This window comes from Berghia stephanieae, chromosome 2 (assembly GCF_034508935.2).
Source record: "Berghia stephanieae isolate SIO BIC M18660-M18661 chromosome 2, UCSD_Bste_1.3, whole genome shotgun sequence".
In the NCBI taxonomy this organism is placed as follows: domain Eukaryota; kingdom Metazoa; phylum Mollusca; class Gastropoda; order Nudibranchia; family Aeolidiidae; genus Berghia; species Berghia stephanieae.
The window spans coordinates 74,069,276-74,089,069 of NC_088361.1; the positions used below are offsets into that span (position 1 = coordinate 74,069,276).

At 37.9% G+C, this 19,794-nt stretch overlaps 1 protein-coding gene across 1 annotated transcript in view; it reads right to left on the reverse strand.

Moving 5' to 3' along the window:
- Window positions 1–19,794, reverse strand: part of LOC144965517 (transmembrane 6 superfamily member 1-like) — a 184,734-nt gene that overhangs the window by 139,860 nt on the left and 25,080 nt on the right. Inside the window, exon 2 of the mRNA XM_078900927.1 lies at window positions 14,813–15,014. Within this exon, the coding sequence (XP_078757053.1) occupies window positions 14,813–15,014 (202 nt within the window). The remainder of the gene's footprint in view (window positions 1–14,812; window positions 15,015–19,794) is intronic.

Consider the following 19,794-nt stretch of genomic DNA (forward strand, 5'->3'; position numbering starts at 1 on the left):
TAGCCGAGGGGAACGATTTCGTTATTTCACTCCTACTTATTCTCTCTCTCTCTCTCTCTCTCTCTCTCTCTCTCTCTCTCTCTCTCTCTCTCTCTCTCTCTCTCTCTCTCTCTCTCTCTCTCTACCACCCTCCTCTCTCTCCCATTCTCGCTATATTATATACGGAGTGACTATTCGTCAGTACTGACCCCCAGACGCTAGCATCTGGGGGTCAGTACTGACGAACAGGCACCAGCGTCTGGGGGTCAGCACTGACTAATAGGTACTGGTATCTATTGGTCAGTTCTGGCGCCTGTACTGACGGTGCCAAAATTATGGAAAAATGCCATTTTTTGAAATAACTTGCTCTACGACAAATAAATCCGCATTTCCTGTCCCATACTAGTCGCAAGGAAGTCCCTTGGTTTCACCTTTTTTATCGGTTTACGTGAGATTTGTTTAATAAATTTATCAATTAATTAAACAAATGATATTGTTCAATCCTGAGAAAAATACCAAATTTGATGTTGAAACGCCAAACTGGCAACCTTATATTTCGGTTCCTCCAACGCGCATGCTCACTGATGCGTGACGTCAGAACTGAAAGTGAAGCTCTTTCATTGTCTCGTCTTTTTTCATTCCGTCATTTGAAATTCGGCTTGCTCGAATCTCACTGAGACAGGAGAAAGCTACAAATTATGGAACTCGCTGTCGGCAACAAATTTGCCTCCTTGAAGGCTTTAACTGATGCCATCAAAAGGCATGAGGAGGAAAGTAATGTTCTTTTTATAAAGAAAGAAGCAATCGAACTCGGTACCTTTCGGGTACGAAGCAAAGACCGTAGCGCTGAGCCACGCTGCCCCCCCCCCCCCCCCCCCCCCAAAATGGAATTATCTACTCGTTATCAGGTTTCTCCTCCTTTCCGTTATTGTTATTATTTTTTATTTTTTTGCATGACAAAAAACAGAAACAAAACAAATACATTTTTTTAAAAACCTCATCAATAGAATGGACGATGTATTATAAAAGAATCGTAACAAGAAATATTATATTATAACACGTTTCCTCTATTTTTCTTAATTTAAGCAATAACGAAAATATACGAAAAAAAAAAGAAAAACAAAAACACATACACACAAAGACAACATAAAATACAAAAGAATCGTATGGTGGCTTGAAACGACAGTCATACCGTTGCCCCAACGGCATCTAACCGTAGCCATCGTTATGTTATAGCCTGATACTGAAATCCAAAAGGACCGGCAGTTTGACGTCATTATTTGGTTTTTGCACCGGTTAGTGAGTTGTTAATAGAGCTCAAGGAAACAAGTTATTTCGTTGGTTGAACTACTGAATACGACTCACGATTTGTTTTCTTTTATGGCAAACGACTGGCAGTTTGACGTCATTTTTTGGTAAGTATCAGGCCATAACTTTACGAAGGCCACGATCTAACGCGTTAGACATCAAATTTATCTAAGTGACCAAGTGTTGCTTAGTGTCATCGGATAATTTGGCCTTGAAAGCCTGGGATATTAATTGTTTTTTGTTTTTTTTTACTTTAGGAAGTGACGAATAAGTGCGAAGAGGTCTTTGTCTGCACTGACGAACAGGGCCGCTGTTCGTCAGTGCTCATTAATGGCGGGCGGTGGCACAGACCGAAGAGAGGCTGTCTGTGGGCGGCGGCACCTGTTGTTCAATACTGACCAATAACACCAGGTTATTGGTCAGTGCTGACCCCCAGGCGCTGGCGCCTGTTCGTCAGCACTGACACGCAGGTACTAGCGTCTGGGGGTCAGTACTGACCAATAGCCCTAGCCTATTATATATATCTACCTACCTATCTGTCTATCTATCCCCGACCCACCCAACCCCAAAATAAATTTTTAAATCACAGATTATATTCATAATAATAATAATAATAATAATAATAATAATAATAATAATAATAATAATAATAATAATAATAATAACAATAATAATAAAAATAATAATAATAATAATAATAATAATAATAATAATAATAATAATAATAATAATAATAATAATAATAGATCTTTATTGCCCATAGATATATGGCAATTTGTCATTTAGTTACACTTGTTATAACTATATAATTATATTGTGATAACGATAGCATTGAACAGATATTTCACTCCTACTTATTCTCTCTCTCTCTCACTCACACACACACACACAATTGAGGAATGTGAGTACATTTAGTTAATTTTGTGTGTCCCCCCCCCCCAGTTTCTCTCTCTCTCTCTCTCTCTCTCTCTCTCTCTCTCTCTCTCTCTCTCTATCTATCTATCTATCTATCTCTATCCCTCTACCCCCCTCCTCTCTCTCCCATTCTCGCTATATTATATATATCTACCTACCAGTCTATCTATCCACGACCCACCCAACCCCAAAATAAATTTTAAAATCACAGATTATACAGTAGAACATGAAAGTAACGTACTCGGAAATAGCGAGAACTCGGAAATAGCGAGTAAAATCTAAATCCCCGTTTTTTTCTCTTATTTGAGTCAATAAAATTAGCATGCAAGTAGCGAGTATGAAAAAGAGGTCAACTCGGAAATAACGAGCATTTCCTGCCCCAGCCTAGGACTTCGAACGAAGTAAAGCAAAACACCAGACAAGAGCGATTTAAATATTTTTAGCCTAGCTTCTTTTCTTTTCTTATTTTTCGTTACGAGTAATATTACATAGTAGCCTAGTCTGTAGTAGTACATAATAGGCGAAACAAATTTGGGTGGGAGTTGGGTGTGTGTGTTTCTGTGCGTGTGGGGATCAATTATTCACACAATGTGGTGACACGCGACGCGCGAGGTAAGCACTGGCAGCCAACATGTCAACATGCCTCACTTCGCAGCATCGGTCAGCGAGTCGCATTCGATCAGCGAGAGAGGGGAGCGTGGAACCATCATTTCAGTAGATTGAGTGATGCGCTTGCTTACCTCATCAAACATGCCTATTGCATACAAACACTCGCACACACACATACACGAAATCTTGATGGAAATGGAAGGGGCGGATCAACTTCAACCTGTGGCCATCATTACGTAGTTAACGAAGGCCGTTCAACCCCGCCCTCACCCCACTTTATCCACACACAGTCATTTGCACGCACGCGCGGCACACACGCACAAACAAACAAACAAACACACACACACACACTATCTTTCCATATTTTTGTACGGCCGAGTGACCTTTCCTGGCAACTCGGGAATAGCGAGAACTCGGAAATAGCGAGTAATCAGGAGTGGACCCGTCGAACTCGCTATTTCCGAGTTCTACTGTATTGTTATTAATAATAATAATAATAATAATAATAATAATAATAATAATAATAATAATAATAATAATAATAATAATAATAATAATAATAATAATAATAATAATAATAATAATAATAATAATAGTAATAATAATAATAATAATAATAATAATAATAATAATAATAATAATAATAATATAATAATAATAATAATAGATCTTTATTGTCCATAAATATGGCAATTTGTCATTTAGTTACACATGTTATAACTATATACTTATATTATGATAACGATAACATTGAACAGATATTTCACTCCTACTTATTCTCTCTCTCTCTCTCTCTCTCTCTCTCTCTCTCTCTCTCTCTCTCTCTCTCTCTCTCTCTTATAAGATATATCTAGATCTACCACTAAATGTAAACATAGAAACATACACATAAACAGACACATCCATAAACAGAAAGGCAGGCGACAAGCCGTATCTAGGGCAAACACTTAGCGAAGCACACGCGCTTAGCGAGTCAGCGTGCGCGGGCTGTGACCATTGGCTCAAAGAAGGAGTGACCCTTCTAGTAGCGTTAGCTCTGCTCTTTCTAAGGGGCTATTGGTCAGTACTGACCCCCAGGCCCAGGCACACGGTCAGTACTGACGAGCAGGCACCAGGGCCCGGGGGTCCACAGATAAGTAAGAGGTCTGTGGTACTGCCGAGCCACGAGCGTTGGCGCCTGCACTGACGATGCCTATGGAAAAATGAGATTTTTAAAAAATAACTTGTTCTGCGACAAATAAATCCGCGTTCCCTGTCCCATACTAGTCACAGGTTTTGTCGGTTTAGTGAGATTTGTTTAATAAATTTATCAATTAATTAAACAAGTGCAATTATTCAATCCTGAGAAAAAGACCAGATTTAGTGGTGAAACGCCAAACTGGCAACTTTTCGGTTCATCGTCTCCATCGCGCATGCTCACTGATACGTGACACCTTCGAGTTCGAGGTTTCGATCTAGAACTGAAAGTGAGAGCTCTTTCATTGTCTCGTCTTTCTTCATTCCGTCATTATTCATTCGAAATTCGGCTTGCTCGCATCTTCTTACTGAGACAGGAGAAAGGTACAGATGGAACTCGCTATGGGTAACAAGTTTTCCACCCTGAAGATGGGGGGGGGGGGGGGGGGAGAGAGGGGGTATTTTGCTGTTTATTCTATCCCCTTTGAATTAGTCCTTTCTAAGCAGATGTTAAAATCCACTCGACATTTGTCATCTTTTGTCAATTATTTTTTCTGTCGTCGAAAGAAATAAAACTTATCACTTGCACCGTCCAATCTGAGGCACCGTCTGACCTCGGAGTGTGAGAAAACTTTCTGCCAAAATTTAGGATGCACTGCCGCGCTGAGGACCAAGGACCTGTCCCACGGTTCTTTAGCTGAGAACCGGGGACCGGTTCCAAAGTGGGAAACCGTTGGCGGTTCTCTCTTCTTATAACCTTTCAGCGGTCCCAGCTGTTCTCTCTTATAACCTTTCAGCGGTCCCAGCGGTTCTCTCTTCTTATAACCTTTCAGCGGTCCCAGCGATTCTTTGCCTAGGTTCTTTGCCTATCTTCCACCAATCACCACCCCTCCCACTTAACTAATCGCACTACCTATAAACTAAACGGCACAGATGACCATCTCCCTCCACATCGCAAACCGCCCTCTCGTGTGTGGGATGGGGGAAGCAGGAGTGGCATGACAATCATCAACGCCTTGGACGATTCCAATATACGGGGTAAATTTCAAAATTTACTACACCATAATGATCGCAATGACAATGATCTATGATGAAGGCATCACCCCTCTTCTCTAATGGTCTATTGTTTGAAATGAATGTGATTACTAAAGATGTGTGTGTGTGTGTGTGTGTGTGTGTGTATGTGTGTTTCGAACCTAGCAAGTCCGATTTTTTGTTTTCTCTTGTCACCACTCCTTTCTATCGCACTGAATTGTCATTTTAAATAATACAATAATATTAAAATTTCGTTTGGTATTTTAACTAATCAAATAATATGAGTTTCACGTAGTATATCTCAGTTGATAGAGCACTCGTTTCACACGCAAAGGGACAGAGATCGATCCCGGGTGCAGTCGTGATTTTATCTGATCTCCCTGTCGACTCAGCAGTGAATAGGTAGCTATATCTGTTAGATCTGGCTAAAAGTCTGGCGTCCTATCCAAAGGTAGAACTGTATTTTTATTAAACAACAAAAAACACTGAGCTTTTATATAGCTCAATATCCACTAAATGTGCTCAAAGCGATTTACAAAGGGCCCCTGACCAACAGCACCACGTAGCATGTAGAACGATACATGACACCTGTAAGGCGATAATACAATTTTTCCGAAAGATACAACAATGTTGACGGCCAGGTACTCATAGTACACCTGATAGACCTGTAAATGAGCTCTATAAAAATTGACTGAAACTCTTCGACAAACTGAAGATTCAAGTTTGTTTGTTTTTTAATAAGTGCATCATTAAAGAGGAGAGTGATAAATACAATACATTAAAATAGTGGGTGTTATTACTTACTGGAAGTATGACTGCCATTGATTGATGTAGAAAGAATGCTAAATAAGCATGTCATCCAAATCAGTAAAGATGACTTCATCAAAGACAAACAATGCTCCAAACAAAGTTTCTGCTGATGAGATAATTAAAGCTATAGGCTTTCAAAAGAAACTAATTGCCACAATCAAGTATACGCACTACACAAATCAACCTCCAAAATCTGATCATGAACTATAAAAACTATTGACATTAAACACTTCAGATAAAAAAATAAGAAAGCAAAACAAGCTTTTGTTCATCATATCACCACTGTTGAATGATGCAAGTCCAATTCAAGGCAAAAATATATTTGAAAACAAATCAAAATTATGTCTATATCTTATCATTTCCATGGCTATTAGCAACGAGATCAGAACGTTTTGCTGCAGGCAATTGATCAGTTGATGATATTTTTCTTTTCCTGCTGTCTGCAATATGTCTTGATGATGCAGTCTGCATGCGATTTATGCAAGTGAAGAATCTATTGGTGAGGTCACAGCATTAGGTCTTGCATATTTCTTTAATGTTGTGGTATTCAAAGCAAGCAATTCATATTTAGTATACATGTAGGCTTCGTATGTGCTAATTAATAAACTTGTGCTATTAGTAGTGATGACGTTATTAATAATGCTAAACGACTGTTCAACTCTTGGACTTGTGAAAATAGACAAGCATGCACTCACTACCTTTTGAACAGAAGGGTACTTTGCAAGTTTAAAAACTTTAGTCCACCACAAATTAAGGGACAAGTCAATTTCAATAGGACGAATACTTGGATCTGATTGTAACATCATAATTTCATTGTCAAAATTTGGAGCATTTATTGATTTCAACATTGAAGGCAGCTTTTTCAATGCCATTGCAGTGTCGCCAAATCCAAAAGCCCTGGGGTCAAATAAAGAAAGAGTCCTTAGAAATGGGTTATTGAGGGGCAGCTTTTTCTGCATGTAAATGCCTGTAGCTTTGTAAGCATCAAATAATAACTTGAGGAAACTTATTTCTTTCTTCTCGTCCTAGCTTAGAGAGGGATCTGGTCTCACCACATCTTCCAATATTAACACGTTTGTAAGGTAAATCAATTTATGGTTTTTGATAAATCAAGAGAGTGCAAATCTTTGCCAGATTCCCTGATAAATTCTGGTCGAATATAAAATTGCAAAAAATTCCTGAAAATATTGACTTGTTCGCCGTGCAAAAGATGAAGCATTGGTTTATGTTGCTCAAATGCCAAAACAAATCTCTTGAAAAGAGTAAATATGTTATATAAATCATATCAAGAAGCACTGTTGTTTTGGATTAAAAAACAAAAATCTTTTGACATATTCTTGATTTCCTTGCTTTCCCAGCCACTGTCAAATTTTTTGACTTAATTACTTAAGTCTCCTCATTATTTTATAAATTGCTTGTCTGCTATTTTCAGAAGTGGATCTGTGCTTGAAAACATCCATAATGCTTTATTGACAGCCAAGAGAAGTAAAAAAAAAACATAAATGCTATCCTTTAACTCATCGTAACGTAGGGCATAATCAAGTATGTTCAACCACCTGTAACACACTCTCGCTTTAGGGAGTAGACGTTCTAGGTTGAGAAGTTCACAAACTGATAAAAAATCTCGTCTTATATCTGCACTGTATTCAACGTCCCTGAAAATGTAATCAAGCAATTTTGAAATATGACTTGATGGATCAACTGAAGATGAAAATATTTTTGTAATATTATGTATATGATGACAAATGTCACCATCAATATCCACAAGATGAGGGGCATCAGACTTGAGTTTCATTATTATAAAAGATGAAATTGTTGAAAGAGTTGAAGAATACAAGTATCTTAGGGTCGTCATTGACGAGAAGTTAGAGTGGACAAAGCAGTCCACCAGTGTCATCCAAAAAGCTTCAAACCAGAATGTATTTTTTTAAGAAAACTCAACAGAGTGAATTTGGACAATAGGCTGCTTTTTCTGTTTTATAACACATGCATTATCATTGTACTACGCTACTGTTTGCAAGCCTGGGGTGGGAATAACAAAAGATCTGAAAAGTCGAAGATCAACAAAGTTTTGAGACACTGCCAGAAAAAGCTAAAATTTCCTTCCATATTAGACTTTGATCATTTTTATATGAAATCATGTAATGAAAAAATAAACAAAGTCATAAGAGATTAATCTCATCCACTACACAAAGAGATTCAATTCAGCAAAAGAAGCGGTCGTCTTCTGCATTGTATCACAAAGAAACAAAGACATTTTAATTATTTCCTCCCCACGGCTGTGAGAATCTATGCACTGACACTGACTTAGACTTAGATATAGTCTCATCGTTTAAGAGAGAATTTTCTTAATCACTTAAAGTATTAACATAATCATGTAGATAATAACTAATTTATGACCTGAACTTATGTGTCCTATTCTAAATTTAACGTAAAAGTTATTTTTTAAAATAAATAAATTAAGCCAACATATTCATCTATCTATGTGTGAAGTAAGGATAATATTATAGAGAGGTGATTCAATAATTACATTTATATTTATAGAACATTTTACTTCTTAGAAATAATATATATAACTCCTTTTCAATCTCTTATCTACAATCTTTTACTTTTACTTTAAAGCAAATGATAAATATTTATATGAATTAAGGTGATAACCGCAAAATAATTTATTTATTCCTCAGATGAAATATTTATGCAATTTATGCACAATTTTTATGTTATTTTCCTCTCTACTTTTTAGTATAATATCATTTAACCTTTACCAGTTTATAAAGTATCTTGATAATCATTTGATTATTTATATTTTTATTGGAGAAGAATTTTATTATAAGTATAAGTATAATCATAGTCACCATAATATATCCGCTTGTTGTTCCACTGTACATTTTAAGACTTTTAATATTCTTTGCCAAGTTTTATTTAATTTATTAACATTTGATATTTCTTTTATATATTACCGAATTGTGTTGTGATACAAAATTATAATATCCATACAAGGATCAATAAAGTATATCTTATCTTATCTTATTTTAAAAAATCCATTATGTTCACCTCTCATATAAGAATCAGTATCTGACAAAACAGTGATCAAATTTATAAGAGGGATGTTGTCTTGAACCAGGATATCAATGACACTTTTGTATACCGTTTCTGCATTTACTGTAGACAGTTCAACTGAAGCATAAAGATAAGCAACAGATTTCTCCAGGTCCACATCATAAAAACATACAAGAATATTGAGGACTCTTTTCTTCCCATGCTTTGCAGTGGCTTCATCTAAATTTATTGAAAAATAGTTCTCCTTCATCTTCCCGATCAATCGCTTCCTCTGTATTTCCTTCAGGCCAAACTTTAATTTATATGTGGTAGTCTGTCTTTCCATTTTTAAAGATTGCAGAGCTTTGTGATCTTGAGAGAGAAGCTGGACAAGTCCTATCAGGTGTGGTGCCATGGCTTAGGGCTAGTGAATGCTCAGCAATAAAAGAACAAATAATAGCTTCTCGATGAGCTATCCTATCCTTCATACTTGGAGGCGGTGGTGGTAATGGTGGTGAAACATGATCTTCAGAATTTTGATTCAGCCTGGATCCACTAGCTTTACAAACATTTGGGGCAACACCATAAGGATTTGTATGAGTAGAACTGACATGAGATGATCCCTTTTTCTAGAACATTTGAAAAGAACCTGGCGATGACCGATTTCCTTTGACTGAATTCCTTCTACCAATGTGTGACTTAGACTGTGCATGCCTTTTGAGAAAGCCTATAACCCTTGTGACCATACTTTAAACGTTGACAAAATACAAACAATTGTTTCTGGAATTTTTCTGACGTAGTCAGAAAAATAACCACCATTGTCATCTTTAACTTCTAGCCATGGCCAATTGAATTTATTCCTCACATCTATATCTATGCTCGACAAGTCTGAATTGCGATCCACGAACAGCTCAGGCATTGAGAGAGCATTAAAATAATGTAGCAATGAGCAAATCTGATGTTCAATCAGTTAATGACAGAAAAAAAAATGAAATAAATGACTTCTGGCCAATTCACTAATTATTAAGTAGAAATGAATTATCATCAATTGAAGAAACTTCGGCAGGCGTAGCGGAAAAATCCAAAGAATCGAAATGAATAGTAAATCGCCACAGCAAACAGCAAGCTCGCTTGAGCAAAACAATGGCAAAAAACGTCCTATTTTGCGCGGGAATTAATTAGGCTACTTACCATTGTTCCTTATAATTAGGTACCCAATCAGTGAAGAAACGGTCAACCAGTTTGTTTACAACGTGAGGCAATCGAAATGTGCTTGTAGCAATCTATCCTAACTTTCGATTTTAAGGTGTCTACATAACGCACTTCCGGCTTTCGCGTTTTATTTTTTCATACTTTTACGACCCATGACTCTGAAACAAGAAAATCAATTACACAAGGTTGGTACCCAATCCTCCGGAAGAGTGGTTTTACACTTCAATTGAGATTGGAACCATATTTTTTTTTACATCACCTGTTTGTTCCCTTTTATTATGGTGTAGTTGTGGTGATGATGAAGAGATATGATCATATCTAAATCGAATGGTGAGGGGACACTGATTGTGAAATGGTCATGCCGTAATGGAAGTTGTAATGATGCGTACCTTTAATGGTCCTACAAGACGACCACCAGAAAGAGTTGTATTATTCAGGAGAACAATGAGATTATGTATTGCTTCCTGGCTTGAGCAGTATTATTGACATCTCACTTTTTGTGACCGCCGCCCGGAATTGTGATTCATTATATTTGTTGTTTCGTTTCGTTTTGAGTCAATCAACGCGTAGCCTTCATTACCTTATTGATGGAACGAAATTGCCAATTAGCTCTTTGTTATTGTTTTTAGCCAGCCATTTTTATGATTACTACTCACTAAATTCTATCAATCAGACTATAAAGTTTAAGGTTACACATGGTTTTGTGTATTGGTACCTACGTTATATCCGGCTGGTGGATGTTGTGAGCACTTTAGCTTAACGCACAGCATCAATATAGTCTGACACTAGGACTGCGATTACGTTTAAGCGATGAATGATAAAGTGGCAGAGATGAAATATTATATGAAGACGTGGAAACGTCATCGCATTAATTCAATCAGTCCTAATATGAATTTAAAGTGCCCACCCACGTCTTTATAGTCCGTGTTACGATTTAAGAAGCCGTCCTTTAAAACTGGATAGGACGCTTATCTATCACAAAGTACTTTCTGTCAGATCAAACAGACACAGCCACTCAATCACTGCTTAGTGGACAAGGGAGAGGTCAGAAAATCGGGGATAAAGCTCGGTCCCTTTGCGTGTAAAGCGAGTAGTTTGGCCGATAAGAGGTAATTACTCTATCTATTCATCCATCCGTAAATCAATCAATCACACACACACACACACACACACACACACACACACACACACACACACATCCTTTCTTTAAAAAATATAGCATTGTGGAGAACATTGTGCTTATTTGAGTTAATAAAAAAATTGATACGGCGCACAACTCTACTGAAAGATTTGAAAATTAGAAATGTATTTTACAGATAGATAAACAGATAACTTGATTTCCTTTTATAATTTAAAGTCAGTTTGAAAGTTCGTTGAGTCAAACAGATATCATAAAATATGTACTAACGACGACACTTGACTCCCAAAATCAACTAATTTTGACACTGTAAAAAGTTGTCAATTTGCGTCATCTATTTATGACATCAAGTATTATTATTACTTCCGTTGTGTTGTTGATTTAGCGGTGATCAGTGTTGTTATGTATGTTCTAATTGCGTGTATGTTTGTGTGTGTGTGTGTGTGTGTGTGTGTGCGTGTGTGTGTTTGTGTTTTTTTATTTTTTATTTTTTTATTTTTTTTTTAGGTCTTTAACGGCGCTTTCGACACTATTTAGGTCATTTAAGCGCCCGTTTCTGTCTTTCATCAATCTTTTATCGGCCCCGAGGGGCCACAGCTGATCAAAACGTGTACTGTTGTAATAAAATCTTTATAAAATCATAATAGTTACATGTTTGTTAAGTTAAAATATCTATTTACAATTTCTGCAGGAGTTCACATTCCTGCAGATACTTTAAAATTGTAAGCGGATCGACCGACTGGAACAGAGACTTCAAGTCTCTGTTATCATAATGTTGTGACCTTATCTGTTCTAATTCTGTACATTCAATTAAAATGTGTTGAACTGTCAGGTCACAGTTACATGTTCTGCAGAGGGGTTTTTCATCCCTCTCCAGAAGGAAACGGTGAGTGAGGGCAGTATGTCCGATCCGGAGTCGAGTTATTTTTACCTCGTCTCTTCTTTTCAGCCCCGAGTTGGGTCTGGGGCCGAGGTCACTTTTAATTTGTTTTAATTTGTTATGTACATCTCGACTCCAGGATCGTTCCCATTCCTTTCGGACATGTTTTTTTATATTGATCTTGTGTTTGTGTGTGTGTGTGTGTGTGTGTGTGTGTGTGTTGTGTGTGGTGTATACATGTGTGTGTGGGTGTTGGCATTTTTCAGCAAATCGTGGCATTCATAGTGATATTATTCACTTGATCACATGAAGGTATTTCAGTCGCCATTTTGATTCTTTTTTTACTATTACGGTTAGCTCGAGATCGAGGATATTTCTTTTTCTATTAAGGTTAGTCATAAGTCTTAGTAAAGGTGCTAGGATGTTGGTTTTTCCATAAGTAAAGGGGAGGCATTCCGAAAGCTCCTACATCCCCAGTATTCTTTAAATTTGTATTTTCACCGTTGATATTTTGTCAGCAGGCATTTATTTATTCAATTTGACATTATATCTAGAAGTATTTTAAAAACTCTAGAACAAACCTTGATAGATTTGTGAAAGTTTAAAATTTCTTAATTTGACCATTGTTTTGATTTTCAGCCGCCATTTTGATTTGTTAAATATTGAAAGGTGGTGCAAAGCAGTCCGAGGGTTGTTTTTGTTTTCTATTAGGGTTAGCTCGAGAGGTTAGTCATAAGTCTTATTCAAGGTGCTAGGAAGTTTGTTTTTCCATAAGTTAAGTAAAGGGGAGACATTCCGAAAGCTCCTTCATCCCCAGTATTCTTTAAATTTGTATTTTCACCTTTGATCTTTTGTCAGGCGTTTATTTATTCAATTTGTCATGATTTTTTCTATTAGGGTTAGCTCGAGATCGGATGATTTTTTTTTCCTATTAGGGTTAGTCATAAGTATTATTAAAGTGCTAAGGTGTTTGTTTTTCCTATTGGGGTTAATTAAAAGTACTAGGTTTAATTTTTTCTTGGGGTTAGTTGAGGGAATATATTATTAAATATATTATTGGGCCACACAGAAAAATCAACCGAAGATATACCAAATTACACAGACAACGTTGTTTACCAATCTGCCCTCATTAAATGATGGTGAGTACAATATCGAATGAAAATAGTTCTTTCCCCGCGAAATTGCGGGCTTTCTACTAGTATATATATAAATATATATATATATATATATATATATATATATATATATATATATATATATATATATATATATATATATATATATATATATATATATATATATATATATATATTAGACCTGTAAATGAGCTCTACAAATATTGACTGAAACTCTTCGACAAACTGAAGATTCAATTTTTTTTTTTAAATAAGGGCATCATTGGAGAGGAGAGTGATAAATACAATACATTAAAATAGTGGGTGTTATTTCTTACTGGAAGTATGGCTGCCATAATTTGATGTAGAAGGAATGCTAAAAATAAGCATGTCATTCATATAGGTAAAGATGACTTCATCAAAGTCATATTCCTGCCTCTGGAATTTTTCTGACATAGAAAAATAATCACCATTATCATCTTTAACTTCTAGCCATGACCAATTGAATTTATCCCTCACATCTTTATCGATGCTCGACAACTCCGAATTGCGATCCACGAACAGCTCAGGCATTGTGAGAACATTAGAATAATGTAGCAATGAGCAAACTTGATTTTCAATCAGTTAATGACAGAAGAAAAAAAAATTAAATAAATATGACTTCTGGCCAATACACTGAATTATTAAGTTGAAGTGAATTATCATCACAATGAAGAAACTTCGGCAGGCGTAGCGGAAAAATTCAAAGAATCGAATTAAAGGTAAATCGTCACAAAACAGCAAGCTCGCTTGGGCTTGAGCAAAACAATGGCAGAAAACGTCCTGATTTGCACGGGAATTAATTAGGCTACTTACCATTGTTCCTTATAATCAGGTACGTACCCAATCAGTGAAGAAACGGTCAATCAGTTTGTTTACAACGTGAGGCAATCGAAATGTGCTTGTAGCAATCTATCCTAATCAACTTTCGATTTAAAGGTGTCTCCCATTATCATCTACTAGAGATGTTACTTCCGGCATTCGCATTTTACTTTTTTTATACCTTTAAAACTCAGCTTGTAAATGTGGTCAATTTTGGCTTAGATGAAACAGTGAAATTTATCGCTCGGCGGCTCAGGGCTACCGTTGGGATCACGACAGGTTGGAAAGTGAAAAAATAATTTAACGAAGGCTGTGTGAACTTACACTGGGACGTGTTCAGTCACGCCAATTCTAAAAAGCGCCGCTTAGCCTTGGCAATAAATCCATCGTTAATATAAACGGCTCCCATGAGCTATGCGTAGCGTTATGGAACACTCCTAACTACTTTACGGTCATTCGACTACGATTTGTGAATTCTTTCTTTCCTTTTTTTTTAAATATTTGAATTTGACAAATTCACTGATTTCAGTTAATGACCGAGAATTTACAGGTCTAATATATATATATATATATATATATATATATATATATATATATATATATAATATATATATATATATATATAATATATATATATATATATATATATATATATATATATATATATATAGAGAGAGAGAGAGAGAGAGAGAGAGAGAGAGAGAGAGTAACATGATCAAATTCAAGTATACCAACCTTGATGAATACAATCCAAGTATAGTCAAACATAAGATGAAATGAACAGTCCCATCCCAATAGTTAATAGCCAAACCATAAGCAGTCATCAGGTACGGTTCGCCTTCAGCAAAATAAAAGCCAATAAAGTTGGATATGTAGCCATCAAGCTCCAGGCCAATTCCAAGATCTATCATGCATGTCCAGGTAAAAGTACCCATGGCTGTTTTTAATAGAAAAAATATCTACATTTTTTCCATAATACAAATTTGCGGTGTGTGTGTGTGTGTGTATGTGTGTGTGTTTGTGTGTGCGCGTGTATGTGCTACTGCTACTACTACTACTACTACTACTGCTACTACTACTACTACTACTACTACTACTACTACTACTACTACTACTACTACTACTACTACTACTACTACTACTACTACTACTACTACACTAACTAGCAAAAATGTTGCGATTAACCGAAGTTGAGTTTCCAATACCCCATTGCAATATTTTACACATATAATGGCAAACTCAAACAAGTTGTAAACATTGTTCTTAGTCCACCACAGACTGTTTGTTTTTAGGTGTTTAACGGCGCTTTCGACACTATTTAGGTCATTTAAGCGCCCGTTTCTGTCTTTCATCAATCTTTTATCGGCCCCGAGGGGCCACAGCTGATCAAAACGTGTACTGTTGTAATAAAATCTTTATAAAATCATAATAGTTACATGTTTGTTAAGTAAAAATATCTATTTACAATTTCTGCAGGAGTTCACATTCCTGCAGATACTTTAAAATTGTAAGCGGATCGACCGACTGGAACAGAGACTTCAAGTCTCTGTTATCATAATGTTGTGACCTTATCTGTTCTAATTCTGTACATTCAATTAAAATGTGTTGAACTGTCAGGTCACAGTTACATGTTCTGCAGAGGGGTTTTTCATCCCTCTCCAGAAGGAAACGGTGAGTGAGGGCAGTATGTCCGATCCGGAGTCGAGTTATTTTGACCTCGTCTCTTCTTTTTAGCCCCGAGTTGGGTCTGGGGCCGAGGTCACTTTTAATTTGTTTTAATTTGTTATGTACATCTCGACTCCAGGATCGTTCCCATTCCTTTCGGACATGTTTTTTTATATTGATCTTTAAATCCGCGTGTGGGATTTTACTGCCCTCTTGTAATTCTTGGCTCACCGCCTCTTTTGCCAGTCGATCCGCTTCTTCGTTCCCCTGGATACCCACATGACTAGGTACCCAGAGAAAACAAACTTTCTTTTTCTTAATAAATAATTCATTTGCACCTTCCAAGATACTTATGAGTCTTGGATCGGTGCAATAAAAATTTGAGATCCCCTTAAGTACGGACAGCGAGTCAGACAAGATCAAGAATTTATTTTTATTCGATCTCTCAGCCAAACGGAGAGCATTTAGGATTGCTCTCGATTCCGCTGTAAAGATCGAAACATTTCTATCCAGGCGAAGTGATCCTGTGCCTTCCGATGAGTGATAGGCACATCCTACTGCATCTGCGCTCTTTGAACCATCCGTAAATATGTGAGTATGGTTTTTGTATGTTTGTAATATTGCTTTTAGTGTCTGTTTGTAAATATGTGGGTCTGTTTGTGATTTTTCCAGTTTTGTTAGGTCCAAATTTATGTTTGGTCTATGTATGGACCATGGTGGTGTCTTTGCCTGGACGTATGGATGTATCCTATCTAGACTGATGTTCATGTCTGCGATGTCTTTTTTTATTCTGCAACCTAATGGTGGTGTCATTTTTGGGTGCTTGCGAAATTTTTCTTCTAGTGTCCTATCCGTGTAGTGTACATGTTTGTGTGCTGGGTTGTCGTGCAGTGATGTGACCTTAGTAACATACTGGAGAGCCAGTTTTTTCCTCCTGAGATGGAGAGGTGGCTCATCTGCCTCAGCATAAAGGCTTGCCACTGGAGAAGTACGGAAAGCCCCGAGTGCCAAGCGCAGTCCCTGATGATGAATTGGGTCCAGCATGCCTAAGTAGGATGGTTTTGCAGAGCAGTATATAAAAGATGCGTAGTCCAGTTTTGATCGAATAAGGGTTCGGTATATCTTTAGAAGAGTGTTTGTGTCCGAACCCCATTCCATGCTCGACAGAACTCTCATTATTCTCATTGCTTTCATGCATCGCAGTCTGAGATCTTTGATATGGGCGAGGAAATTTAGTTTCCTATCAAAGATCAAACCCAGGAATCGGGCTTCGTCCTTTACCTCAATTCTGGAATTGTTGAGACAAAGGTCAGGCTGTCTAATGCAGGTGCGTTTTCGGCAGAAGTGGACAGCTACTGTTTTTGATGGGGAGAAGGAGAAACCATTGAGATTTGCCCACTCCGACAGTTTGTTTAGTTGGAGTTGTAACTGTCTCTCAATGGTGTCCATACTCGATTTACTTCGATAGCATACAAGAAAGTCATCAACATATAAGGAACAGTCAACATTCTGTCTCATTGCATTCACTATTGAGTTTATTTTAATCTCAAACAGAATGGAGACAGAATGCTACCCTGTGGAACTCCCTCTTCCTGATCAAATGGATCAGAAAAGGTGGATCCTGCTTTGACCTGAAAGGATCTGTTGTTTAAAAATGCTCTGACAAACATTGGAAGGTTTCCTCGTAGACCAAGATTGTGCAGATCTTTGAGGATTCCGAATTTCCAAGTTGTGTCAAAGGCCTTCTCAAGGTCAAAGAAGATTGCTACCAAGTGCTCACCTTTGGCAAAGGCCTCACGAATGAAGCTCTCTAGTCGAACAAGGTGATCGACAGTTGATCTGTTCTTTCGAAAGCCACATTGGAGGTCGGAGAGGGAGTTGTTGTGTTCCAAGTAGAACATCAGACGCTTGTTGACCATTTTCTCCATCAGCTTGCATAGGCAGCTGGTGAGGGAGATTGGTCGGTAGTTTGAAGCGTCCGAATGGTCTTTCCCAGGTTTTGGGATTGGAATCACGGTGGCCAGATTCCAACTAGGTGGAAAAGTCTGTGTTGTCCATATCTTGTTATAGATATTCAAAAGGACAACCAGACTATCTTGTGGAAGATGTCGGAGTATTTCATAACTGATGTTGTCAGGACCCGGTGCTGTGACATTTGTGTCACGGAGGCAGGCACCCAACTCCCCAAGTGTAAATGGTTTGTTGTAGTCTTCAGTGTTTGTAGATGTAAAGTTTATTGGTGTGTTTTCTGCGTTTTGTTTATGGCGCAGAAATTGTGGTGTGTGGTGTGCAGACGAGGAGTTGTGCGCCAGCCTCTCGGCCAGAGTGTTGGCAATTTCTTGTTCTGTTTCAGCCACGGATCCATCGGGACGTGTCAAGTGATTTAGTGAATCACTATCGGATCCCTTCAGTTTCCGTAACATCTTCCACACCCTATTCAGGGGTGTCTGGCTATTTATTTTTGAGACAAAGTTTTGGAAGGATCTCCGTTTGTTTTCTCGGAAGATCTTCCTACACTTTGCTCGTAGTTTCCTAAATGTTGCGAAATTCTCTGGGATTGGGAATCTCATCGCTTTCCTGTATGCTTTTTTCTTCTCCCGTAGGGCCGCTCGACATTCCTCTGAAAACCAGGGATTGTGTTTTCTCGGTCTACCAGAGGTTGTTGGTATTGTCGAGCTGCAGATATTTGTTAAAATATTTTTGAATTTGTCATAGCTGTCCACCTCTGTCGTAAGGAGTCTGTGACACTCCTGTGAGAAAGTTTCCCAATCTGCTCGCCGAACACTCCAACGTTTGGGCTGTGGGGCCCTTGAAGTCGGGTGATGTCGAGGCAGACTGGAAAATGGTCAGAGCCGTGATCGTCATCGATCACAGTCCAGGAGAGCTCTGGAGCTAGTGTAGGATCACAGAAAGTGAGATCAATGGCAGACGTGGTAAGGTTGTGAATATTTACCCGTGTTGCCTCGAGACCGTTTGCCAAGTATACATCCATTTTCATTATGAATGCCTCCACTGCCTTTCCCCTCTGGTTTGTGTCTGTGTTTCCCCAGAGAGGACTGTGAGCATTGAAATCTCCCATTATCACATAGGGAGGAGGGAGTTGGTTTAGAACTCCCTCTAGCTCAGCAGACTGGAGGCGATGATCTGGTGGGATGTACACAGAGCAGATGGTGATTGGTCTGTGCAATGTTACTCTCACTGCTATTGCCTGAAGATTTGTTTTTATTGGTATCAAGCGGTGGGGGGTGCTCTTCCTCGTGAGAATTGAAACTCCCCCACACGCTATCTGGCCATCAGAGTGAATCAGATGATTGGCCGTATATCCTTTTACTGTGTAGTCGTCTGCTGGTAATTTTGTTTCCTGCAGACAGACTACATCAGGATTCCTCTGGAGGAGGAGGTCCAATTCTGTTCTATTTGATCTGATCCCTCTGATGTTCCAGGAAATTAATCTTGTCTGACTAGGTATCCTAATTTTTTGTGGGGAGGACTCACAGACTGAGCAATATGATCGAAATAAAAACCATATGGCAGCACTGTATATCTTTTGTCAAGTAAAAGCAGCTTTGATTCAAGTCGACATCTTATTCAGATTTGCTTCACTTTCACACTTTTACTTTAATTCTCAACATTTGTAAGAGATAAGCAGTGGTGAGAGACAATGTACCAAACTCGTGGGTCACAATGCAGCGTTGTCAATCTCAAAACAAAGGATATCGCTCAGTCTCTCTTAACTATCATTGATGTGAAGACTATGCCCAACCCCTTGACTCCTATTAATATTAAATGGCCACAAATGACATCACAAACCCATACTGCAAAGCCCCTCTTTCGTCTCTAACAGAGTGGTGACACATTACTGTACTATCATCTGGGCTCTAACTCATGGAGCGGGACTACGACGATAGTCCTAGACTAAATCCGTAGTCTCAGACTAAAAGGCGTTGTAAGCTACTATTCATGAAGCCGGACTACGCGAAGTCTTAGACTAAACGAGGGACTAAACGGGTGAAATTTACACCCGCGATTTAGCAGGCGTAAATATCGTAGTC